The 26952-nt window shown below is 43.1% G+C and overlaps 1 protein-coding gene across 8 annotated transcripts in view; it reads left to right on the top strand.

The window, feature by feature from the left end:
* Positions 1–1102: 1102 nt before the first annotated feature.
* Positions 1103–26952, top strand: part of TLE4 (TLE family member 4, transcriptional corepressor) — a 151169-nt gene continuing 125319 nt past the window's right edge. For 4 of the 8 annotated variants that reach the window (XM_070480314.1, XM_070480313.1, XM_070480311.1 and 1 more), the window contains exons 1-4: positions 2490–2692; positions 2984–3081; positions 4142–4205; positions 5419–5463. In XM_070480314.1, coding sequence (XP_070336415.1) covers positions 2654–2692; positions 2984–3081; positions 4142–4205; positions 5419–5463 — 246 coding nt within the window. In that variant the 5' untranslated portion in view covers positions 2490–2653. Of the gene's footprint in view, positions 2149–2489; positions 2693–2983; positions 3082–4141; positions 4206–5418; positions 5464–26952 lie in introns of those variants that run through there. The other 4 variants (XM_070480312.1, XM_020903227.2, XM_020903218.2 and 1 more) reach the window with 2 other exon arrangements.

The raw sequence follows: 26952 nt of genomic DNA, 5'->3' as shown, positions 1-26952 counted from the left end.
GTGGCGGGGACCAGCATCTAGATGACACTATTTTCCCCGCTGACCAACTGATAGTGTGCGGAGTGCAGGTGGCTCTCTCGACAAGGTTTCTCTGGGAATCGGGCGACCCCTGCCCACCTCGGGCTTCCAGTCCCACCCCGAAACTCCACGCCGACGCCCCCGCGACGCCCAGTCTGAGCGTCCTGGGGAGCTTCCTTGCAGAGTTGCTTGGGGAAGGCGGCCCCACTTCGGGGTTAAACGGCAATCACAGCCCGCTCGGGACTCGGAGGGCAACCCCCACCCCCCTCCTCCCGCGTCCCCGCCCCCCACCCAGGTCAGCGTCTTGCAGCTCAGTCTCGGGCTCTGAACAAGAACAGGGGCCCGAATCCGCGTTCACACGGAAAATTATGCCGGCTCCAGCGGCGCGTAAAATTGATGTGAACCGAACGAAGTGGGATCGGCGTGATCCTCCCTCTCTTGTCTCAACAGGGGTTCCGGAGCGTTACACAAGGCCGAGCTTGTCTCTTTAAGGAGACACTGGACCCTAATTAGTCCGCATTCCTGGCGCGGACAGGAGCAAGGGGCCGAGGATGTTTGGGTTGGTGGGGGGTGGGAAGGAAGACGAGACTCGGAAGATCTTCTGACTAACTTCCAGTCTTACCGCCCCCTGTACCCTCTTTATTTTGCCGCCACCACCGCCACCAACATCCAGTTCTGAAGATGCAGCCAGGGCAGCAGCAGCAGCAGCCGCCGCTGCTCCCAGGCCCACGTTACTTTGATTGACAGCCGAACAAATGTTTCCCCGGTTCGAACGCTCGCGCTAAGGAACGTCAGCCAAGGCTAAGCTCCGCCTTGGGCGTGCCATCTCCGCCCCGCCTCCGCTCACCCTATTTCGTTGCATTCATTGGTCCGAGCCACGGACGACGCCCAGGCCCCACGTGGGTTCCAGCCCGGCCGGCTCCTCCCCTCTAGCTCGCCATTTGTTAGCAGTGAAATGATGGGCAGTAACACAGAACGGCGATTAATGTTCAGCCACCTCTGATTGGTTGTTGGAGACGCCTACCGCGCCGGGGGTGGGCGGGACGCTTGGAGAACCCCCTAAAGTGGTCGCGTGGCCGGCCGGTGATTGTAGTCAATTTGGCTGAATCCTCACCTACCGTCGCTGGAGGCGGACTACATCTCCCGGGATGCTCCGCGGTCCCTCCAAGGACGGTTGTGAATATGTATCAGAATGTTAATGATTAGCGGCTGCTAAATTTGGTCAAAGAAGTCACCTACACAGAGTGTGTTGTTAGAGCTGTTCTGAGCGGGTGTTTCAGCTGTTGGCTGCTTTCTTCCCCCTCTCACACACTTGTATATTATTTTGAGGTGCTGTTCGCAGAGTTTGAAAGGAGAGAGAATTAAAAAAAAAAAAAAGCCGCAAGCGTTTCACTCTTTTATTTTTATAATCCCCTTCAATTTGGGGTTAAAAAAAAAAGACAAGAAAACAGGAAGGAAGAAAAATAAGGAAATGAGATGTGGTAAAAGAAGCTAAAAGGTGCCTTTTAAAAGATCGTTGCTGTGAGGTGAAAAAAATCTCCAGAGAAACCAAAAGCACCGCCGAGACCTCTTCCGAACCAAAGGAGTTTGTGTTTGCTTTTAGGAAAGAAGAGAGAGATCATTCATTCGGAGGAATAACAACCAATTAAAAGACAAATAAAAAAAAGTTTGGAGTGGGACGCCGAGCGAGCCAGCGAGCGAGCGGGCGGCGCTGCCGGCGGGCGCTGGGGCGCCGAGCTCGCACTTTCCCGTCCCGGGTGAGCGGCGCGGCCGCGGCGCCGGGCTCGGCGGGCGCGCCTCAGCCGAGCGAACGTCGGAGCGTTGCCGCGGGAGACGCGCGCCGGACAATGCCCGCGGCGGGCCAGTGACGCCCGCGGGGAATGCGGAGCGGTTCAGCCGCCCGCACCCAGGCGCCGCCGCCGCGCGTTCTTGCTGCCCGCGTCACGCGAGACCCAGCGGGGTCCGGGACCGTCCGAGCCGCCTCTCGGACCCGGCCGGCCGCCGCCGCCGCCTCCTCCTCCTCGGGGCCATTAAAGCCAATGAGCCGCGCACCTCTGCCCAGCGCAGCCAACTAAATCGGTTTGGATGATTCGCGACCTGAGCAAGATGTACCCGCAGACCAGACACCCGGTGAGTGCGGGCGGTGGGGGCGCGGGCTGCCGGGTGCCGGGGGATTCCCCGCGTCGCCCCCTGCGCGCTGAGTTGTGTCTTTGGCCTGAGGGGCGTGGAGGGCGGCCCAAACCCCGCACGCAGCTCGAGAGTCGCCCTCCACCCCCCGCCCCTGCTTTCCCTGGGCGCGGGGGCACTTTCGGAGAGGGGGTGCGGAGAAGCAATTGAGTTGTAGCCATTTTCTTATTGTTGTCTTTGAAGACCCTGGAAGCCGCGCGGAGCTGTTCGCCGTCCCCGCGCCGCGACTCCTGGAGGAGGGGTGGCGAGCGATGGAGGAGGCGCGACTCCGCGCCGGGGCGGGGAGGGCGCCCTCCGCGGCGGCGCGGCGTGTCCGGCGGCGGCTCGGGAGTGCGGGGCGCCGGCCCCTCGCGCCGCGGGCCCCGGGGATCAGCGAGCCAGCCGACGGACCGACCGGGAGAGTGGCTGCCGCGTGCCCCCTCCCCCGACTTGACCGCGGCCCGACGCCATGGCGCGCGTCCCCCCGACGGGCCAGTTTCGATTCCGGGTGGGGAGGCTGTGGGCGCGGTGCGCCGGCCCCGGGGCCCCAGCCGTTGACGTGGGAAGGGAGCGGGGTCTCGAACCCGCGGGGTCCCGGGCTGGCGCGAGAACGGGGGGCCCCGGAGCCAGCCTCGGCCCGGCTGTGTGGCCAGGGGAGGGGGCGGGAGGAGAGTTTTCCTGGTTCTTTGCCTGCGATGACACCCCCCCCACCCTCCCGCCAGTGCCGCGTGGTGTTTTCTCCATCTCTCTTCCTCGCTTCTGCCTTTGGCTAATTAAATATTTTATTGTTGTTCTTTAGGCACCGCATCAGCCTGCTCAACCCTTTAAATTTACAATTTCCGAGTCCTGTGATCGGATTAAGGAAGAGTTTCAGTTCTTACAGGCTCAGTACCACAGGTAAAGATATTGACTTTAGCTGATCCTTCTGTTTGCTTAGCTCTTGTCTTCCCCCAACATACACCCTCCCCCCGTGTTTTTTTTTTCCGCCACCACAAAGGTATTACCATGTTTCCTTGTGGGCAGAAAGGGCACGTCAAGGCCTCTTTTCCTTAGGCAGGTGTAAAGAAATGAAGCGTTTCCTCCTTTTCCCGTAAATTAAAAAAAAAGGCCGAACAATCGAAACTGGGGACACTTGGAAAACGCTGAGGCCAAACTTTCAATATTGATTTATTGGGGCCAGGCGAATGGACAGTTGGGAACATTCTGGGGCCTTTTGACTTTCTTGGTCCTTTATTATTCCGGGCTTGATTCCTTCTTTCTGCCATTCCACTGAAACCGAGAGCCCAGAGCCTTAGGAAGTCGCCAAGTAGACGATTTCATTACTTTTATGCTGAAAAGATGTTTTCCTCTGAAGAGACAATCATTAGATCTTACAGTACCTTTGAAATATTTTTCTTTCGCTGAATTTTTAATGGCTTATATTTCTTACTTCATAAATTACGGAACCAAAACAAGCCACTGAACCTGATCCACGCCTTGCCCCTGGGTGGTGGTATTCAACTTGTCTCTGTTTTGGAGGGAAAAAATAAGACATCATTCATAAGACATGGTTGATTCATATTTTCATTAATCTTTTTGTGGAACATTAAAGAAAAAACTCCCTTGTGCATTTTTAGGGGACTTACTCTTGCTTGGAGATGTAGGCATTATTGATGTTTATTTCCTCCTTCATGTTGTATTTAGTGAATATTATTCATTTCTGAATGAGATTCTGGAGTTAATTGGCTAGAGGGTTTTTTCTTAAGCAAAAACCCCCACATTTGATCCTTGTTGAAAGGACAAGCCCGGACTGGTTCCACTCACCCTTTTCTCTCCTGCCTGTTTTTCAGTAATGAGGGTGGTACTTAAGATAGTTGATATGGTATTTTGTAGGTGATGATTTAGAGGCGGGAATGTGTATTTGAAGGATGTAAGTCAAGATCTGGGTTGTACTTAGATTTCCTTATTTCTTGAACAGCCTGAAGCTAGAATGTGAGAAACTCGCCAGTGAGAAGACAGAGATGCAGCGGCATTATGTGATGGTAAGAAAACTGTGTTGCAGATTCAGAGTACCTATTAGTTTCGGGTACCAAAAGCTAGAAATACGTTCAGATTGCTGGAGGCTGTAGGGTTAGAGGATAGTTGCTGTGCAGTGCAGTTGAAGTTGTGGGAATGTGACCATTAGCAACCTGTAATTCGAGGATGTTATAACTTGCCTCTGACAACCAGCTTTGATTTGAATTTTCGAAAAGTTTAGTTGCACAGGGTATAATTTTCTGTGCTTTGTTTTTACAGATTGAAAAAAAAAAACCTCATTTACATTTCGTTTAGAGTCATAGGCAAAATGTTTTTGTGTTAGTGGTTTTCTTTGTTGTTTATTGCTCTTGCTTCAAACAGCTTTTAACCAGGGAATTTTTCAGTAAACTGTTAGTTTTAAATGTTTTAAAATGTTTTATTTCTTTTAAACAATGGTGAATAAGAAAAGACACTAGACATCTTTTCAGATTTTCCCTCCCCATTCTTCCTCTACATTGTATATTCCTAGTGTGTGTGTATTTGCGTGTGTTTTGTGGGTTTTCAGTTTCCCTACTGTTGAACTGTGGATTGTTGTAGCCTCTGTATAACCGATTCGTTCTGCCAGAATTTCTTTAATGCCAGTTATACTACATGTTTAAAACAATCAGATCTGCTTTTTCAGAAGTATTACAAGTGTATTTTTACGCTTGTTCATAAAGGCTCTAGAGTAACTCATTCATTTCCTATCAAGCCTTTTTCCTTTGAATGTATGAACATGAGTATAGTGTCCTTAAAATGAGAAATGAAACTCTGAAGTAGCATCACCTTTTCAAATAGTTCGTGTCAAAGCCTCTGCATTTGTATGAGGTGTGTTGTTTTTGTTATTAACTTGCCCGCTGTGCCTAGGAATTAGAGTCCATAGAGTACCACATTTTCATCAGACCTTTGTGAGTCATCTGCTTGTGATGTATAAAGATCATTGGAGGTGTTAAGAATACTGTGTTTGAGCTTGTTTTTCTTACTTTTGTGAGTTATTCTCTTAGATTCTGTGTCTTAAGGTGGCTTTTAGTTTACTAAGCTGAAGATACTCAAAGAGTGTTCTACCTGATGTACCACCATTGGAAGGATGGATATTTTGGTTTAGGCAAGGCTTTTATGTTTACTTGGGGACATTTTGAACAAACTAGGAAGCTTGTTTGATGAAAGGCTCAAAATTAATTGCTTTTCCTTCTTTGACAGTATTATGAGATGTCCTATGGGTTGAATATAGAAATGCACAAGCAGGTAAGCTATTATTTCTTTGTATGTGTTTTAAATGACAGTAATACTGTGCACTTTAAAAAGGAAGTTGTATGTTTTGCAGTTTGATTCTGCATGTTTTTGTGGCCACCTTTATTTTAAAAGTCCGTGTACTGGAGAGAATGCTCTTTATTCAGGTGTGGTTCCTCCTCTGTTTAGGATATTATCTTCATTTTAATCATTTAACAATGTAATTTAAGGTGTCTGAATGCATATTAAACTTTGTACACTTTCAAAAGCAGGGTGCTGAAATTTTAAAATGTTTTCTTTTTGTTTTGAAAGAATTAATTTATGTATTTTGAACATTGCAGACTTGCCTAATGAAAGCTTTTCTTGGAAAATATTAAAATGTAAAATTGTAAATTCTCTGGAGTTTTCCTTGGGTTGGTGTGAAAGAATGGGTAGAGGGTGAGCTGGGAGGATCAAAATGAAATCTGTGGCACTACAAAAGAAACTGATGTAAATTCCTTGTACTGGCCCCCAGAGACAACTTAGTTGGGTCTTACCAGGAACTGTAGCTGTTTCTGCCAAAATTTGCACAGACTACATGAACCTGATAGGAGGATGTGATAAGGTTCAACCCTGGGTCTTGAAATCTAACAATTAGTTCTGCCAGAAAAAGAGAAAGAGGGAAGAAAAAAAAAGGTTAGTCCGAAAGTGTTGAGAGGTATGACTGAACCAGACTTTTTTTGCAAGAGACTGAATAAAATGGCTTGGTTTAAGTTTCCTAGAAAGAAAAATAGCATATATGTATAAATACTGTCTGGCAATAATAATATTAAGAGACATTTGTTTTAAGTGTTCAGTGAAAGTGCTTCAGATCTGTGTCATCAGCCATTTCGGAATAGGTGTGTATGTGTTTACCTGCTGGAAAAAGATGAGGGAAAAACAGTGCTTTTCTTCTCTTATATTCATGGATTTCATTACCTTCTAAGATGAAAAAATGTAAAATGATCACATACTGTTAAGCTCTACCATGTATGGATTCCTTTTTCAATATGGTTAATTATTACATACTTAAAACATACTCACATCTTTAAAAGATGACTGTTAGACAATAAAAGCAGTCAGATAGCATTTGAAAACAAAAAAGTTGGGGGAAAAAAATTGTCGTTACATTGATTATTTCAGATACTTTTTTTTTTTACTTCATGTGCTGTTTGGTTATGTCAATATTAGCATTATAGTATAGTTTGTTGCATGTTAAAATTCTTTATTATTTTAGCATCCTTGCCATGTCTGTTCAGATAAGTCATGTAAATAACTCCTGCTTAAACAAAATCCATAAAACTTATGCTTGGGTTAGCTTGAAGCCCCTTAGCTCTACCTTACATAAATAATTCACATGAAAGATACTGTTTGTTAATTATGCTCAGTACATGATGACACTTTAGATCTGGATCTTGTGCATGTCCGTCCCCCCCCCCCCCCTTTTTTTGGTCCTCATCCACCACCCAGTACTAATTAGTGTCTTTTTAAAGATTGGACCAGGTGATTAATATCCCTTTATTTCTCCTCCTGTATCTTATTACCACTTAGTTTCCAGATCTCTTTATACTGTTTACAATTCTGAGAGGCACAGAGCTTGTATTTGGCTGTATGTATTTCTTTTAGGGGGCAGGAGGTGCTCGATAAGATCCCTTAATTTTGCACATTTTATACTTCTGTAATTCTGTCATCTTCTTGTCCAGCTGGCCTCAAATGCCATCCATTTAAAATTGAGAATGGACTACATTTTCCCTTTTTTTCTCTTGCTTTTAAATTCAATCATATCAAGAATCCTGAGGGCAGTTTATCACATTATGAAATACAGACAGCCCTGCAAACCACCTACTTATTATATTTTCTTTCTTTCCCCCCTTAAGCACAGAGGCATATCTGTCTTTATTTGTTTTCCTAGGCAGACAGCCTTGGTTCCTCTTGGCCTCTCCTCCAGATGCACTCGCTGGATACCCTCGTAATGGAAAGCAGCAATAAGGCAGGGAAGTTGCCCTGCAGCATAATTGGGCCTAGTTCTCAAGATCGGGTTAGGCTTATTCACTTATTAGATTTATGTCTCTGAAGGGTTCAAGAGCAGGAGTCCCTGGAGTCCTTGGAAGTACCCTAGTAATTGGTGGCCCTGATATTTGAAACCTTTGTGTATTTTTTGGTTAATGCTCCTGTTCTTGGCTGCTGCCAGCCACATAGTATTTATTTTTAGAGAAATTTTTCTCTGGAACAGAAAATGATGGCTGTGCTGGAGTCATGACTCTGTGACTTAGCAGATTGATAAAAGGATAAAAGCCCAGAGCAGTGACAAGCAGGGTGGGGGGTCCAGTATTTATGGTCTCTCCCCTTTCTGTATGATGTTCATCCTCAGTCACCCTGTGCTGATTCTGATGGAGGACTGTAAAGTGAAACCTATGGGGAATTTGTCATTCTGAAATGAAAGCTAATGTAATTAGTACCAATTAAAGTACATTTAGTAAATTGGATTTAATCTTAATTAAGCCTGCATAATGTTGCCAATTTTTAACAATTATGTTTGAGAACATAATTAATTTAAATTTTGGTAACTGAGTAAATAGCATTAGTCTGGTAGAATTAGTTAATTTTTTTTTTTTTTTTTAAAGGGGAACTCAGTGACATGACATGGAATTAGAGCATAAAATATGAATCTAATTTCTGGTAATCTTTAGTAGGATCAGTAGAGCTGAAGTTGGGAGAAAACCCAAAAAAGTTAGAGTGGAGTGTTCTAGGCTATAAAGTGAATTAATGTTTTGCCACTGTCTTTAAGTTCTAGCATGAAAGTGAAGATGATAAGTGGGACATGGTTGGAAATGGCACATGTTTTGTTGTGATTTCTTCATAATGGGATTTTTTAAAATAAAAGAACATTGGCCTTCATTCCCTAAGGATTTCCCTCAGTTGGGTATTTTTGTTTTTTTGTTTTGAATGGGACGGGTGGTGGCCAGTGGTTTAGTTGTTACTTTTTTTGTCCCCTCCTGCTGATTGTTCCTTATACATACAGAGTGGCTTCTAAATGGGTCAGTGACCGTGGGCAGAACTGGGTGGTGCGTTCTGTTGATAACATTGCTAAATGCTGCTTGTTGCCATCCTTCACCTGTAACGCTGTAATTAAAGAAGAGGCCCTGATTTAATCTGACAGCAGGCAGTTACCACTTTAAAAAGTGAATATTGGATATAGATTAGGGACAATGGATATGTAAATTCGACCTGTAGGAACTGTAAATGGAGATGAACATACTACATTTTGAGAACATCTATGATTTTCTCATAGTTAATAGTCTGCAACCTGCCAACCTCTTTGCATTTAAAAAATCAGCTTAGTATTTGAATTTTAGAAATCGGAAAATATTAGAAGTCTGCAACACTTAGAACTTGCATTCTTATGTACTACACACGTATATGTACATGTCTCTGTCTTTGTATGTGAATATATACATGTTTTGGAGAAAGAAATGGTGACTCACTCCAGTATTCTTGCATGGAAAATTCCACAGACAGAGAAGCCTGGTGGGCTACGTCCATGGGGGTCACAAAGAGTCGGCCACAGCTGAGCAACTGAGCACCCACACGTGTTTAGGTTGCACATATATGTGTATATATACAGTTGTTATTTTTTTCCAATCAGAGCAAGCAAACTCCTGTTTCACTATAAGCCATGTAAATTTTATTACAAGACTTGGGCCACAACCATTTGAGTGCTGCTAAAATATTAATTGAATAGAAATGAAAGGGCCTTGCCAACTGATAGGATATCATAATCATAGCCTCTCTGGTCGATGGTAAATGATGATAAATGACATTAGGAACCTTTTAGCAAATTGTAATAACTACAAGGAGGGAAGCAGTATGGATTTGCATTATATCTGATACCCTCTAGTACCAAGTGGATTGCCAATACTGCTTGTTTAGCATTTTCTAAGGGCAATAGGATATTGATTTCTGACTTACAAGGAACAGCTCTATTTTCACCATTGAAAAGTATTGCAGGTTGTTAAGAAGAAATTGACTTGAAGAGGCCGACTGCTGCCCATCATGGAGCAAATAAAGCAAAACTGCCGAAGCATGGTGGAGCAGCGAGACGGGCCCTCAGCAATTTGTTGCTATTAATTTACCATGCTCGACAGCAAATCAATCGGCATCTACTTCATCTGCTGGAGAAAATGCTGTCCAGGGCAGATAAAAGGCTCGGCATGGTACAGAGAATAGACTGGATTGGCCAAAAGGAGGCTGCAGTTAATGTGTAAATAAGTGAAATCAAGGCCACAGTTGCAGAGGAAGCTGTTGTTAATTAGGTTGGTGCTTTTTCGTGAACTATTTTAGAAAGCAGCCGAGGATTTGGAGAGTAAAAAGAGATTTATTGAGGTTGAAGTAATACACAACTGGCCTGGCATTCCAGCCTTGAGTGTACTTGATTCTAGGGCGCAGTAAATTTATCTGGGGACAGTGCTTGCAGTGGAAGCAAGCACTTTGTTTAAAGTTCTGTTTAGACCAGGTTTCCCATAAGGAAACTTTATTTATGGAGCTTTACTAATTTCTTGTAGGTGTCTTGTCTTAGACTGTATATGCTTGGATTGGAGTAGACGCAGGAGTAGGCAAAAATGTGGCTGTTTTCTTCTTACGTAGTGACAGTTTTTCAGGAATGAATGTGATTGAACTCTTGTGTAATAATGAAAGGGAATTATCGAAGATGGAATGTTTCAGCACAAAGCAACTTAATAAACCAGTGAAAATTTTGCCGCCAGAACTTTCTTTTGCTGTATAAACCTTAGGAAATAATAATCTAGAGGGGCTGAACAGTGGTGGACACTGCCGGACCAGAAATTCTCAAAGAGCGATTACAAGTGAAATTTCGATAATTGTGTGAAAAGCTCCAGATATAATTAGGAGAGCATGGAGGGGAGGAGGCTTGTGTTTTTGTTTTTCATTAAAGGTTTAAAGCCACCTCTTCTAATTTATGATTACTTATCCTTCAGTAGTATTCTATAATTAACATTAACTAAAGGGAAGTCATTGGTGATAATTTTTCCCCTCCTCTCTGATTGGACATTTTGGGATGAGGGCTAGCTTCAGTCTTATTTTGTAAGTCTAGATATATGTAGATTTTGAGTAAATTTTTTCCCAAACTGAGAGGATCTAGTGTTTGGACAGTTGAAACCGAGTGTGTCAGTGCCTCGGGCAGGGCACTGGAGCTGTTGTTTCACATGTCACAGGACCTTCTAGAGCAGGAGGTCTGGAGGAGGAAATTTAACCAGTCAGCGTGTGTGCATAATTAGCATTTTCTGGATTGTGTGGGTTTCCCTCTTTTCTCTTCTTGCATGTTGGGTTCTTAGTTTTCTTTCTGAGGTTTTATAGAATATCTGAAGATTTTTCACCTGAAGCAGTGATTGTTGAGTGGAATTGGAGTTTCCTTTCAGTAGACTTGAATGTTTATTACCTATCTGGCTTGTGCTTACAGCTGATCTGGGCACATTGCCAAAATTCCTTAATTCTAACAAGGATCCTAAGAAAGGGATTATGACCCATCAAAGAGTGATTAAACAGGATCAGATCTGCACGAGGTGATACAGTTATTAGGTGGTGGATTCTGGGTTTGAGATGAATTTACCTGGAAGGGTGTGTGTTGGGGGATGGGTCTGCCTTTGTTTGGAGATCAGGCCCCAGCTCTTTTCTGGAATGGAGAACTCCTGGTAGGCTGGGCTAGTCCTTGGGTTTGCCCTTGAGCCACTGCACTTTGGGCTTATACCCAGACTCCTGGAGTGTGGGGGCATTCTCTGCATCTCTGCCTGGAGTCCGGGCCAGAGGCTTGGCCTGAACTCTTTCTCCATCTAGATTGCTTTCAGTGGGTGAGAGGGCTAGGGTCGCTTTCGCTTGGAGTCTCCCACGCATGGGGGCGAAGAGAGCTGCTTATTTATCAAGATGAGTTTGCTTCCTCCCTGGGTAACCTATTTCTCATTTGTTTACCAACTTGCTTTTCCATTTAACTTTTATCTTTTCCTTGTGGCCTCTAAAACTATGCCTGAAGACAACCGGCTGTTTGTTAATCACCATCTTGTGGGTTTTTGAAGGGGGAAGCTGGGAGGGGAAAATGTGATGTTTTGTGGCCTCTTTGTAGTTCAAAAAGAGGTTCTTAGATGCAGGAAATCGCTCACAACTCAAACTTTTAAATGAAGGCAAATGTTTTGCTTATACTGTTAAAAGACTTTCTTTGCAGCATTCAAACGAAGGGATAGTTCCTTTCTCACTGCCCCTTAGTCCCTACTGGATGGTGCTTGTTTTTGTCCCATTTGCTTTATTTGCTGGACAGAATTCCTTGTATCCTAAATGATGTTAGTTTGAGCCAGGTTGAATTAGTGGACTGAGGGATAAGATGCATCTTTTTTGATGCTGTTCCAGCCTCAATGAGGCCAGGATAGTGCAGGCACTGGCCCTTGGTTCTTGCCTTCTTCATTTTGTCTTTCCTTTCCTAGAATTGTGCTTTTTTTTTTTAACTTTTTGTTTTTGCACCATAGACTAGGTAAAGGCAATTGTGAATTAAATGTTTCAGATGTATGGTTAGAAGCAATTTGTGTTTGTTTTTAGTGAGAACGTTCTTATTTGACATGACTGGATAGACTGGCTTATGGCTTCAGGACAATAGTGATCCCTTGATGGCTCCAGAGCCAGTGAAAGGGATGTGATATTTAGATGTTTTCCCTTTCTCCCTCCCCATTCCTCCTCTTAAAAACCTCTGGTACTTTAGCCGTGGTGGCAGATCCAGTGGTCTAGTGGCTCATTTACCATCAGTTCTATGGGCTGGGCTGTTGGAGAGAAGTGGGAGGCAGCACGTGTAGGTGCGAAAAATGAATATTTACACTGATGATGACAGTTCGCAAGACTGAGGACTTGACTTCAGAGTAAATTCACTGAAAAGAGAGTTCATGAAACTGTTCACTCCCAAGAGGGAAGGGCCTGAGAAGTTTTAGTTAGAAGCAAAAATTAAGAGTCATTTTAATGTGGCCTTAGTAACAGCTGTCAGTGGTAGTTGCTTTCTGTCTGTAAAGAGGGATTTGGCTGGCAATCATCAACGCAAATCTATATGCCCTCTCTGTTTTCATTGGACTTGACCTAGTGTTTATGCCAGGCTTTGACAGCTTCTCTACCACCGAGCCCAGCTTTCCTCAGAGTTGCTGTCTGTAACCGTACTCCATGCAGGGGGACAAAGGGAAGTGTGAGTTTTCTTAGCTGGATTGTCAAGAAAGCAAAAGAAAAACATTCCCAGATGCCGCTCAGGTCCTCTGCCATCTGGTGCGTGGGTCACTTTGTCATCATTTTTGAGGATTTTGCCCACAAATACTTCACAAGTTGTATTGTGGAGGGAGCTTCTGTGATAGATCGAGAGAAATGCTGGCAGCCCTCCTGGGCTCCACCTACAGCCTGTCCGGCCTGCTGGGTCTCGGCCCCCATACTCACCGCGCAGCTTAGGCAGGAGAGGTGGAGCCGAGGAAGATGGATACTGACTTTCTGATTTCCTTGCGAGCTTCACTTCATTGATATCATTCTAATTGGGATTGTGTTTTTATTTTCGAAATAACATATTCTGCTTCTGAAAGTCTGTGGGTTATTTTGGATAAAGAGTCTGAAAATGCAAGGAAATATAACTGAAAGAAGAATAATTGTAGAAATTACAAGCACTAGTTCCCCGTAACACCTTTCTTTACAGAGAGCTTAAGGCGTTTTATATGTTCTCCTTAATCTTCCTGATGTTCCTGTAAAGCAAGTAGCAAGCTTGGATCCCTGTATTTAGTTTTCAGTGGAGTACCTGACAGTTTGCCAAGCAGTGTCATTCCACTGGCCTCCTTGAACAGATGACACCGGGGCTTAAGGGCTTAAGGGACTAGCCCGGTGTCACAGTACAGGAGGATCAGCACGCGGGCTGGTAGTCCAGGGTTCACGCGGGTCAGCGGGCGTCCAAGGTGCTGCTGGCAGAAGAGGAAACAGTAGGTTTCTTGACTTTCCTCTCAGGGCTCCCTGCACTGGCCGCACTGTTTCCAAACACCAAACAGTGCCCTTGTTTCTGGGATGTTCTTGGCTGTGTGCAGCATGAGAAGATGGGGATGCTCCTGGCCCTCCAAGAAGTGTTCGAGTGTTGCTAGAGACCTGATCCCTGTGTGTGTGTGAGCACAGAGCCTCCCTCTCCTCTCTGCTGTTTCCAGAGTCTTGCCCTGCCACAATGAAGGCTTGGGGTTGCAAATTAAAATAGGAAGCCTTTTTCCACTGTGAGCACAGCGCTTAGTGAAACTGGCTGTTTTCGCATTCCTTAAGTGTACTGTGCAAACACTAGGTATGAACTCGTTTCTGCCAGCCTCCTCGCTCCCACGTGAAGTTAAGGCTGTGTGACCACAGGGGTGCTGATGGCCTCTGCTGTGTCCCTGGTGCTGAGAACTGCGCCTGCCACACAGTAGGTGTGCATGAAATATTTGGTAAATGAGGGAGTCCCTGCATTCAGAGCGAGGGAGCCAAGAACGTGTACGGTATTTTTAAAGGTATATGGAGGTTGTAGGATAACGAACGTTGAGCTTCCAAGCCTAGTAAGGCCTAGTGTGCCTACTTACTAAATTTGTGGAAAAATGACAGGAAAGATAAAGTAAAAAGCACCTGAGTTTGGTTTGCTTTTTAGAGCAGTTAGGCTAGTTAAAGTAGAATACATATATTTTAGCATGTGGGATTTGCCTTCTTAAAGATGGAAACATGAATCTTTCCTAACTGAATTTAAAATTCAGTTTGAACATCCCTCTATCACTTGTCAGAGTGTATCTGAAGAATTCTTATACTATTAATAGGTCTGTGTACTTGTGGTTTGAGTGAGTGTGGGGAGATACTGATCTTGGCCATAGTGTGGTATGCTTAGCTAACTTCTTTTCAAATCAGTAAAAATGCAAGCTTTTGCTTCTTTTCAGGGGACAAGGAAATGAAGATATCTTAGTTTTTTATTGGTGGGGAGGGTACCGTGTCATTGAAAGTATAAGAATCCTAATCATAACAATAAGTGATTTTAGAGAGCTTGTTTAGAGGTAATATTTCATTTATTCTCACAATAACCTTATGAGGTTACTGCTCTATATTATCATTGTTATTTCCATTTTGTATTTGAGGAGGCTGAGGCACATAGAAGTTAAATAACTTCTTGAAATCAGCCTACCAGTAAGACAGATCCTCAGTTTGACTCAATTTCAGATCACTGGTGTGGTAGGTATTTCGGTTGAATCTCCAAACATTTCAGATGCTCTGTTTGGAATACTCTCCTACGTCCACCAAAGTACTTTCCTGAATCAGGGGATTCAGATTCCAGTTCTGACCTGGCCAGTACCCAGCTGTGTGATGTTGCTATGTACCTTAACTTCTCAGCACTTTGCTTTTCTTAGCTTCAAATAAGAGTGTAAGTAAACACTGAGATCTCTTAGTTCTTTTGTCTAAAATGGCTCTTCTGGTTATTTTCTATGACCCAATGGACAGAAATAGAGACTTCTTTTCAGTCTCAGAAAGTCCCTTTTAACACCTATTTTCAGAGGTTTTTGTTTTTTTAAACTCCAAAATTAACCTATTGTATTTTATATTTTATAGGATACTTTCTCATCCATGATTTTATTTAGATTCCAATAATGTTGCTAAAGCATTTCCCCATCTTTTGGATGAATAAAATAAGACTCCAGTGTTAAATGACAAAGTCACTCAGTGAATTAGTGGATGGTTCATAATTCACTGGCTTCCTGAAGGCCATCATTCAGTCCAGAGTAATGATGCACAACTAGAATAGTTATTGTAAAACGTTTAATATTAATGTCATATGGTTTCTTCTGGTTTTTTTTTTGGCCATGATACACATATTAATAGTTCTCTGATTGGGGATCAAACCTGGGCCCTGGCAGTGAAAAGCCAAGTCATCACAGCTGGACCACTTAGGAATTCCCTAAAATTAAATATATTTTGTATGTATATAATTCTAGTGCTGCTTTAAAGTGATTTGTTTTTATACTTTCCCTTTGGCATATATAGTGTTGGAAAAGTATTGGAAAATTTAATCATACAGCTTCTGAAATCATGTAAATTGAAGTGTGGTCCAATAATTTTCTCCTAAAGTGCTAGAGAAGAATTTGTAGTAGTTTATTACCTGTTGTGTGATTAGCTCTGGTGGCTCAGTAGTAAAGAATCCACCTGCCATTGCAGGAGATGTGGGTTTGATCCCTGAGTTGGGAAGATGCCCTGGAGAAGGAAATGGCAACCCATTCCAGTATTCTTGTCTGGGAAATCCCATGGACAGAGGATCCTGGCCAGCTACAAACCCTTGGGGTCACAAGAGTCAGACACGACTTAGTGACTAAACAACAGCAGCAATTAGCTCCTGGGATTAGTTGCACTTCCAGAATCCAGTGCAGATGTCAGTTTCTTTAGCTAAGGTTTACCTTGATGATACTCAGGGTAAAGCAGGCCTGTAAACTGGCTTACAGTGAATTTGAGAGCTTAAGTCATTGGGTTTCTTGCGTTGTCTTTTACTTAAGAGTTAAGTTTGGACTTTTCAACTTGACTTACAAGTTAACTGTAGGTAAAAAAAAATGGGGGGAGAGGGGGAAATGTATAATCTTGGCCTTTGATGAATGAAGGACATAGTAGAGATCAGGTTCCATCACTAAGGTATGTGCTCCAAAAGAGAAGGTGGTTTGTTCCTGCTGTGTCTCTGACACCTGAAAACAGTTTTTGGAACTTAGCCGAGGAAAGGCTGAAACAACTGAAGGGATGGTTTAATTTTTCATTTGTACTGCATCTCCTATAGTAGAGTGTCAACCATTAGTATATGAGCTTTGTTTCTGAGCTCTTAGGCAGGACTCATTTTTATGAAGAGCAACAGAGGTCTCGATGGGCTCTCCAAAGTTAGGAGTTGTCATTGCAGTTCTCTGTCACAGGCCCTTGAGCTGGTGAGGGGAACGTTTAAAATTGAGGGTTGGATTCATGTGATTTTAAAATGACCAGTGTTAGCAAAAGGTCTATTCCTAATTTCATTGCTTGACAGTAGTGGCTTGCTGTTCAGTTAAGTTAATGTTTTGAATCAATTTTATGTGTGATGAAAAAAAATTTTTTAAGAATTTTCCTTTGAGCAGTGTTAGGCTATTGTAGACAGAAAAAAAACAGAAACCAAAAAAATCCTACTATTGCCAATATTTTACAACCTAGAACCATGTGCTGTGTTGCTAATTTCATAGGTATGGCCACATCTTATGTGTCTTTCTCTAGGTTAAGAGAGTATCAGTGACTTTGTAGTTAGAGATTGTCCATATGCATTGTTGTTCCTTAGTTGCTGAGTCATGTCCAATTTTTTTGCAACCCCATGGACTATAGTCTGCCAGGCTCCGCTGTCCATGAGATTTCCCAGGCAAGAATACTAAAGTGGGTTGCCATCTCCTTCTCCAGGGGAATCTTCCCAACCCAGGGATCCCAGGATCGAACCCGAGTCTCCTGCATTGGCAGGCGGATTCTTTACCAGTGAACCACCTGGGAGGTCTGTCCATATGTGTACCTTTGACAGACATTAATGATAATACCAGGTAACAGTTGAGCACCTACTGCAAACCAGCAGGTGCGCTAGTGTTTCAGATGTATTGGTTTGTTTAAGTGACGTGAAAGTCACTCTGTGTCCGACTCTTTGCGACCCCGTGGACTTTTACAGTCCATGGAATTCTCCAGGCCAGAATACTGGAGTGGGTACCCTTTCCCTTCTCCAGGGGATCTTCCCAACCCAGGGATTGAACCCAGGTCTCCTGCATTGCAGGTGGGTTCTTCACCAGCTGAGCCACAAGGGACGCTCATTGGTTTGTTTAAATCATAGCCCTTAATTCAGGAGGGGATCTGGTTGCCACCATTGTATATGAGGAAAGTAAGGTAAAGAGAAGCTAAGAAATTTGCCCAGGACTTTACAGGGTATAAGCTGCAAGAGTCAGCCCAGCCTCAGACCCCCCTCCTAAAGGACTGTTTTTAATATGGTAAGCTTGTTTTGTTTTTGGCTTTTACATGTACCTAGCTAGCTTCTGTGTTCTGCACACAGTGAGCTTAAAAGTGTTACAAATAATAGTGAGTCTACTTTTGGGTGTATACATTTGTATCAGAAAAAGCTTTTGGTGTTCCCAGATTAGCAAATTCTTTGCTCCCTAATCCTCCTAGAGAAACGGTGTGGGGGGAGCAGTCTCCCCTTAACTCCAGCGGCTGTGGGGGGGAGCAGTCTCCCCTTAACTCCAGCGGCTTCTTCTGCCTCACTGCCCACTCCTGCTCTGGCTCTGCTTCACTAACCACACGAGTGGATGGAACACTTCTTTTTTTAACCAAGTGGAAATAGCTTTGGTCTTCAGATTCAGTTTTTAATTTGCAAAACAATTCCTTTATTTGCTTCAGGACTTTCTGCTATTGTAACAGTTGAGTGGAAACATGGGTTGAGGGTAGTTTTTCAGCCAGGGCTGCAGGGCCATGCACACTGCTGTGAATTGGTTAGTTATTCCAGGTTGGGGAAAAGTAGTATACTTTTTTGTGAAAAAGTGCACTGGGTCACCGAACCGATGGTTCATCTTTATTGTAGATTGCACTGCTGGCTTATGGCCTGATGACCACAGGCCTATATTTTTGTGCTTCTGACCATGACATTTCTAAAACAGGCACAGTACCTTTTATAACCACCTGGGAATGTCCAGAGGACTGAAAAATTATTGAGTGCCTGCCTGGGATGAGAGTTGGAATTGGGGGGGTCCTTGACTGGTTTTTAAAGTATTCACAGAGTCTTTGAATTTATATGCAAAACCATGTGCCTTTTTCTGTGGGAGAAGAGTTCATAGCCCTCATCGGTGCAGGGGGAAACCAGAACCCGAAAGGAGTTTGAGAACTATTTCTCTAGGGCGGTGCTCTTAGACAGAGCAGCTCCTTTCTCCCAAGGACGTTTGGCAGTGTCTGCAGATACTTCTGGTTGTCAGAGCTCAGAGGTGCTACTGGCATCGAATGGGTAGAAGCCAAGAATCAGCTTTGTCTGACTTCTCTAGCTCATTGTATCATCGCGAGAGAACCTGTAAAACTGTACTTGGCATTTTCAGGTGTTCTCCCTTTCTCATGATGATAAGCAGAGTTGAGTTGGTGGTAATGGGTTCTTATGTCAAGTTCAGAATGAGGATGTTACATGGTTTTCTGTAATCATCCTTTTCATTGGAAATTTCTTGTTTTTTAAGTGAGGCCAGTTTGTCTTCACTACCCATTGAGGGTCCCAGAATTAGTCACTTTTTAGTTCCTTTCTGTTGTTCAGTCACTAAATTGTGTCCACTCTTTGTGACCCGATGGACTGCAGCACACCAGGCTTCCTTGTCCTTCACTGTCTCCCTGAGTTTGCTCAAATTCTTGTCCATTGAATTGGTGATGCCATCCAACTGTCTCATCCTCTGTTGTCCCCTTCTCCTCTTGCCCTCAATCTTTCCCAGCATCAGGATCTTTTCCAGTGGGTCAACTCTTCACATCAAGTGGCCAGAGTATTGGAGCTTAACCTTCAGCCTCTGTTCTTTCAATGCATATTCAGGGTTGATTTCCTTTAGGATTGGCTGGTTTGATCTTGCTCTTCAAGGGACTGTCAAGAGTCTTTTCCAGCACCACAGTTCAAAAGCATCAATTCTTCAGCATTCAGCCTTCTTTATGGTCCAGCTCTCACATTCATACATGACTGCTGGAAAAACCATAGCTTTGACTATATGGATGTCTGTCTGCAAAGTGATGTCTCTGCTTTTTTAATCCGTTGTCTAGCTTTTCTTCTAAGGAGAAAGCGTCTTCTAATTTTGTGGCTGCAGTCGCCACCCGCATTGATTTTGGAGCCCAAGGAAATGAAATCTGACACTGTTTGCACTTTTTCCCTGTCTGTCTGCCATGAGGTGATAGGACTGGATGCCATGATCTTTGTTTTTTGAATGTGGTTCCTTCTAGGTAACAGTTTTTCTAAAGTATTGTCTTTCAGTAGCCTTCCTCTGTTCATGCTGAACGGTGCCAGTGTTTCCACCATTTTCTGGAGGTACCTGTTCGGTTATTACCAAGATAGGACAGACTGGGCCACCTGAGAATTCAGTATAACACCTTGGCTTGATCTATTCCAACTGAGAAATTAGGGCAGCTCTTGCTGCGAGATCGTCCTTCCGCTCTTTCCTTTAGCTTCTTGCTTAGATCAGTGTGTTGTGCCTGACTTTGTCTAGTTCTGATTGCATGTGGTAAACAGAAGGGAACCCGGAGTTCTATAAGTAGTCTATGCATTTAGAATATGAGTTTATTATATTTTTAAATGTTTGGGCACTGTTCATTGAACTTGTTTTATTTGGGCTTGTTTTTTCCCCTTGCATATTCTGTTGTGCCATGCTATGAATGTAGATGATTTGGGGGAGAACACAGAACTGTTTGGAAGTGTGGCTTGTTACTTCTTAGTATGTCTGTTTTGGTTAACCTAAAAAAATATTATAGTTCACCTAAAGTGGCCAATAAAAAACATAGTGGCAATTTCACAGTTATGTGCTTGAATATTTTTTGGCCAAGTTGGGGAATCCAGAGTGCTTGTTTGGGCTTTTTAATTTTTTTGGTCTGGACATTTTAGTAGAGAAAGTGTGTCCTGCAAAATTCCAGAGTGTCCTTAAATTTTTTCCTTTATGTAGGTTCCAGGAATGTGGAGATGACAGCTCTTCCTTGTAAGACTTTAAAAAAAAAGAACAACTTTTTTTTTTAAACATTTTTTGAGGTTTCAGATTTAGGAGACCCTGGGTCAGACATAGTACATTTTTGCACAGAAGCCTTCTTAAGTAGCAGCTCATTTACAAAGGCTTTATACGGCTGACCCAGGAAGGAGACCCATGGTTAGGACCTACTTTAACCAGATCTAAGCAGAGCTGATAGGATTTCCTTACTGTCTAAGCAAGAACTCATAGCATATTTTGCATCAGTTTAGGATGTATGTAGAAAAAAGTTTGATGAGGTCGTTGTTGAATTTGTTCTGAGATGGTGTTCATGACAACTTTACAGATTTATAACTTCCAATTTTCCTTTTTTACGTGTGTCATTTTTGTTTGAAGCTCATACAAAGATTAATTTTCTGAATAGAAATTTTTAGCTTCTCAAATTGAAATATTTAGAACTAGCCCTTACAAGGGCTTCCCTGATAGCTCAGCCGGTAAAGAATCCGCCTGCAATGCAAGAGACCCCGGTTCGATTCCTGGGTCCAGAAGATCCGCTGGAGAAGGGACAGGCTGCCCACTCCAGTGTTCCTGGGCTTCCCTGGTGGCTCAGCTGGTAAAGAATCCCCTGCAGCGCAGGAGACCTGGGTGAGAAAGATCCCCTGGAGAAGGGAACGGCTACCCACTCCAGAGCTCCATGGACTGTATTGTCCATGGGGTCGCAAAGAGTCAGACACAACTGAGTGACTTCCACTTCACTTCACTTCAGACCTTACGAAGATTAAGAAGATTATAACCTAAAGACTTAAACCTGAAAAAAAGAACTGAATTGTCATGACATCGTTTATTCTTCCCTTATTGATAGAGTTGCAGAGTTAAGTCAGTAGTGCTGGACACCCCAGATGGAAGGCAGAGGCGATAGTGGCTTGTAACTGTTCATTCAACACATGCTAACTGGAGGCATGTCATACTTTGTGGAGGCCACTTTGAGGGTTAGGGTGTTAGGGGAGATTGAATGCTTACCTCCATGAGATTCTAATGCTCTAATGGCATTTGGACCAGTGTGGACAGTACGTGGCAGTGTATGATGATGACACGCTTGTGACATAGGCAGAAGAGGAGGAAGTCTTCCTGGCTTGGAAGTGATTAAGAATGCTGTTACAAGGGATGTGGGGACATTTTAGTGGGACCTCAGAGGAAGAGGTCTTTTGGACAGGAAGAGAGGAGGATTCCAAGTGGAAGGCACAGAGACAGGAAAAGTGATGTCCATGTTCAAGTGGTGGTTACAACCATTCTCAGCCTGGTTGGTTGATAGAGGAAATAATGGTTGAGGAGGTGGGTTTGGGAAGCATTATAGAAGGTCTTAAGTGCTGCTTCTATTACATGGGCTATTGAAGGAAAGTGTAAGGAAGACAGTAGGGCAGGGACCATGTCTGTTTGCTAATTTGCTTTGTTCTCAGCAACTTGCATGGGGCCTAACAGCAAATGTTCAATAAATGTTGGTTGACATGATTTGAGTGGAGAGGGACATGAAGGAGAGAGGCTGGGCTGAAGAGATGACATGTCCTGGAAAGGAGGAATCCAAGTGACCCTGAATGAGGAGTGTGGAAATGAACAGAGAAAGACCTGAGACATTGACCTCTGTAAACTCTCAGAATCAAGGTACCCTTGAGAGAAGAGACCTTGGAGGGGAAACTCGGTCTTAATTATGCCAGTGGATGAGGTGCCTAGGGGGGAGGGAGGGATGGGAACAGAGAAGGAGGACAGGGAGTTTGTGGGTTCCCATCTGCCTCCATATTAGCACCTTCCCTTCATCTCCTGCCAAATCTGTTTTCCTGCCAGAAACCTCAAGGATTCGTTTTCAGCAAGATTTGTATTTGTGCCTTTATTCTATACCCAGACCACAATGGACTTTGCCAGGCAGCCCTTTGTGGGCTGTGGTTTTTGGAACTTATCATTCTAAGGAAGGTGTTAGACCTTTGTGTCAATGTATGAGAGAGAGAGACTCTTCATCATTTTGCTTGATTAACTGCCATTACCTTTATATAGATAGAATAGTGGGAGTTTGCAAATTATCTGATTTTGGCTTTTATCCTTTTTAAGTTTGGTGTTTTTTTTTTTTTTTAAGATTAAGAATAGGTACAGAATCCTTTAAATTATTCATCAGCCATGGAAACTCTTTGTTTCAGTCATTCTTCTGTTGCTTTTACATTTTTCTGTCATTCAGTCAACATCTGGGTAGGTCAATGATTCTTTATCCTTTTTGTGTTGAGAAATTTTATGTAAACATGAGGCTGAGTCTCTGTAATTGTCTTGAGAAACGACTGTATTTCCAAAGAAATAATTATTCCATTGTTCATTACATATGAGCTAAATACCCAAATTACAATGAGTGCTTTAGTTGATGTGAATTACATGTGTGTGGTTAATTTTCTTTTTTTCCTATTTTGAAGCGTATTTTGTATTTTAAAGCCTTCTCCCTCTTTTAGGACACTTGTCTTAAGCTGGTCTAGTTGAGTGAGAACAGCAGTGATAGTAAGGAAAGTTAAGTAAACATGAAATTAAAAGGCCATAGAGTACATTTTGGTAAACCAAAATATTGCTTGGTGGCATAAAGCCACAGATCCATTCCAAAAAAAAAAAAAAAAAAACATGCGGAAATGTGGTTTTGCTGTCTGTCATGCAGTCTGTTTCAACTGTCAGAAACATGCGTTGCTTCATGGGGTATTTTTTTTAAGTCTGACCGCAGCTTTTAATTTCCTTCACTCCACCCCCACCTTTCACCACACCCCCATGTATCTAGTGCTAATTTATGGGCGTTTTAAATGTAATGACATAATCATCAATCTCAGCAAAAGTTTCTTGTCTTAGGTATGCCAAGTATCACTTCTGTACTTTGGGGAACTTTTGTCAGAACACCGCGATTGTCCTTGGTTTTGAACTTTTCTTTCAAAGTTAAATTGGATCTTTATTAGGTGGTTTGGGGCTGCTTTTTACTTTTTGGTTTTTGTTTTTGCTAAAAAAAAAGTAATACAGAGATTTTAGAAAGAAAAAGACTCATTCATGGTCCTGTCTCTGACCTAGGCAATAAGCCAAAGAGTCAGTATTCACTCTGTCTCCACTGATTGCACTGTGACTGGTGGAGAATTATGTCCCCCCTACCACCCACCCCTGCTGTCGAAAAATACTGGACGAGGTTCAAGGGTTTATACATAAAATAAACATGAGCATGCTTTTATTTCATTTAAAAGTACAGGAGTATTGAGAAGCATATACCAAAATGAAACCTTCAGTTCAGTCACTCAGTCGTGGCCAACTCTTTGTGACCTCATGGACTGCGGCATGCCAGGCCTCCCTGTCCATCATCAATTGCCAGAGCCTACTCAAATTCATGTCCATTGCATTGGTGATGCCATCCAACCGTCTCGTCTTCTGTCATCCCCTTCTTCTGCCTTCAATCTTTCCCAGCATCAGTCTTTTCTAATGAGTCGGTTCTTCACATTAGGTGGCCAAAGTATTGGCGTTTCAGCTTCAGCTTCAGTCCTTCCAATGAATATTCAGGGCTTATTTCCTTTAGGATGGACTGGTTGGATCTCCTTGCTGTCCAAGAGTCTTCTCCCAGCCTCACAGTTCAAAAGCATCAATTCTTTGGCGCTCAGCTTTCTTTATAGTCTAACTCTCACATCCATATATGACTACTGGAAAAACCATAGCTTTGATTAGATGGACCTTTGTTGGTAAAGTAATGTCTCTGCTTTTTAATATGCTGTATAGATCGGTCATAGCTTTTCTTCCAAGGAGTGAGCGTCTTTTAATTTCATGGCTACAGTCACCGTCTGCAGTGATTTTGGAGCCCCCCAAAATAAAGTCTGCCACTGTTTCCACTGTTTCCCCATCTATTTACCATGCAGTAATGGGACCGGATGCCATGATCTTCGTTTTCTGAATGTTGAGTTTTATTATATGTGCTGCAGAAGCGAGCACTGAATGTTGAGTTTTAAGCCAACTTTTTCACTCTCCTCTTTCACTTTCATCAAGAGGGTTTTTACTGAAAGTGCTGCACTCAATATGCCAGCAAATTTGGAAAACTGAACAGTGGCCACAGGACTGGAAAAGGTCAATTTTCATTCCAATCCCAAAGAAAGGCAGTGCCAAAGGATGTTCAAACTTTAGCACAATTGCACTCATCTCATACACTAGCAAAGTAATGCTCAAAATTCTCCAAGCCAGGCTTCAGCAGTACGTGAATGGTGAACTTCCAGTTGTTCAAGCTGGATTTAGAAAAGGCAGAGGAACCAGAGATCAAATTGCCACATCTGTTGTATCATTGAAAAAGCAAGAGACTTCCAGAAAAACATCTATTTCTGCTTTATTGACTATGCCAAAGCCTTTGACTGTGTGGATCACAACAAACTGTGGAAAATTCTTAAGGAGATGGGAATACCAGACCACCTGACTTGTCTCCTTGAGAAATCTGTATGCAAGTCAAGAAGCAACAGTTAGAACTGGACATGGAACAACAAACTGGTTCCAGATCGGGAAAGGAGTACATCAAGGCTGTATATTGTTTATTTAACCTGCTTATTTAACTTATATGCAAGAGTACCTCATATAAAATGCTCAGCTGGATGAAGCACAAGCTGGAATCAAGATTGCTGGGAGAAATACCAATAACCTCAGATATGCAGATAATTTCTATGGTAGAAAGTGAAGAGAAATGAAACCTTAGATATTTAAAATTCATTTGATTTACTGGTAACTGTGAGGTTTCTCTGACTTTTTTTTAAAAATGGGCAGCACAATCCTAAAGATTTTTTAGGATCTACTGTTAATTCAGCCAGTAACTTCCTGTGATCTTGACAAATCATCTAACTTTTGTGGGTCTCAATTTCTCATCCATTTCCATAAAACGAGGGAATAGGACTGGATCAGTATGTTTTATAAGGTGCTTATTCCCAGGCTCCGTAACCTGCGACCTGGGCATCAGTATTTTTCTAAACGCTCTAGGGATGTTTTTGATTTGCGGCAGGTTTGAGAGCCAGTGAACTAGAGGAGTGCTTCCAGACTGTAATATGCCTACTAATCACTGGGGATCATGGTAAAGTGAGAATGTTTCTGTGGGTCTAAAGTGATGCCTCCTATTCTCCTTTTCTAATGCTCCCGTGATGCCCATTCTGTTGGTCCAACAACCACTTTCTGAGTGTCAAGGAGCCAAAATCTCCAGAATTTTTTTCCAAGTCTGTTAATTTTTATTTCCGTGGTATAGTTTTGGTAGTGCTTGGGAGTCCATGTGCTGCTTGATTAAAAGTCTCTACTTAGGATGTCAAGATTGATAGGCAGTGTGGTGTCTCTGTGTAACTTCTCATTGCTTAAGTTTAGACAAGCATCTCTGGAGCAGTTCAACAGATGGGAACAGTTTGAATGGTGCATTGCTTAGGTAACCTGACTGAGCTTCAGCTGGTGCCTGGGGTTGTTTCATGGCCGTGGAGATGAGGGGCACTTTTCACCTCTCCCCGCTGCTCACTGAGACCCCACTCTGATAAGCGCGTAACGCTTTTAACTGCTGTCTCCTTTCTTCTCATCCTCAGTGGCTGCCCTGCTCATATCGGTCTCTAGTTCCTGAGTGATATTTTGAGTGAATGGGCAACAAGAATCGTGAAATAGTTTATTTTGTTGTAATTTAGTTTCTCATGTTGGCACGTTCTTTGCAGAAAATGAAAATTAAAGCAAGCAAAACTCTAATTTTGGAGTGTATTTTGTTGTGAAAGATGGGCAGGCATCCTTAAGCTGTGACATGTGTCATGCTCTCCTTTAATCCTGTCATCTAGAATGAGGAATACAGTGTATAATTGTGGTGTTTTATCTTTCTTTGTTGTAGCGCAGCAGCAGACTAGCAGGCAGGGTGATCTCCTGGGAAGACCCTGTGGCTGGGATGTCTGCAGAACTGATTTTAGGCCATATGACTGTGGACGCTTGTGTCTCTACACAACCAGGCAGGGCATCAGGGAATGCCCCTTATTAGGAGCTGTGTTGGAGAATTTTTTGGCCGTGAAGGGTTAGGTTATCTGTCACCTATTTTTAAGTCACAGGCAGTAAGAAGTTACAGTCTGCATTGTAGGAGAGTTGATGCTAGAGCTGTGCTCCTCACCGTGGCCCACGGGCTTGTGCAGGTCCTTCAGCTCTTTGCTGATGGTGAGCTTTAAAGAGCTTGTGCACATGCGTGCTTAATTGCTAAGTTGTGTCAGACTCTTTGAGACCCTATGTACTAATACCTGCCAGGTTCCTCTGTCTGTGGGATTTCTCAGGCAAGACTACTGGAGTGGGTTACCATTTCCTCCTCTGGGAGATCTTCCCGACCTATGGATCGAACCTACATCTCCTGAATTGGCAGATAGATTCTTTACTACTGACCCCCCTGGGAAGTCCCAACCAGACTATAATCGGTGTACTCCTCCCTTCACCAGGAATATCTTTATTGTTGAAAAAACAAAACCAAGGAACAGCAACAACAAAAAACCCCCCACCTAGCTGACTTAATTCTGACATGAGCCCATTAGTTTCTTGCTGATAGGCAACAGTTTGGGGACTTTCAGTAACAGTGCTTTGGAATATTAAATCAGAAGGTTTATCAGAGTTGTTTTATAAATTAGGAATAGATAAATTGAGGTTCATACAATGAAGGAAAGTTTAACCCCCAGAATAAAGTAAATTTAAAAGTCACTTAGGTGAAAAGTAAGATCAAGTCCAACATGTTTAAAATATT

Source organism: Odocoileus virginianus, chromosome 18, assembly GCF_023699985.2.
Source record: "Odocoileus virginianus isolate 20LAN1187 ecotype Illinois chromosome 18, Ovbor_1.2, whole genome shotgun sequence".
NCBI classification, from domain to species: Eukaryota; Metazoa; Chordata; class Mammalia; order Artiodactyla; family Cervidae; genus Odocoileus; species Odocoileus virginianus.
The sequence above is the reverse complement of the archived record's forward strand: the minus strand, read 5'-3'. Positions and strand labels throughout refer to the sequence as shown.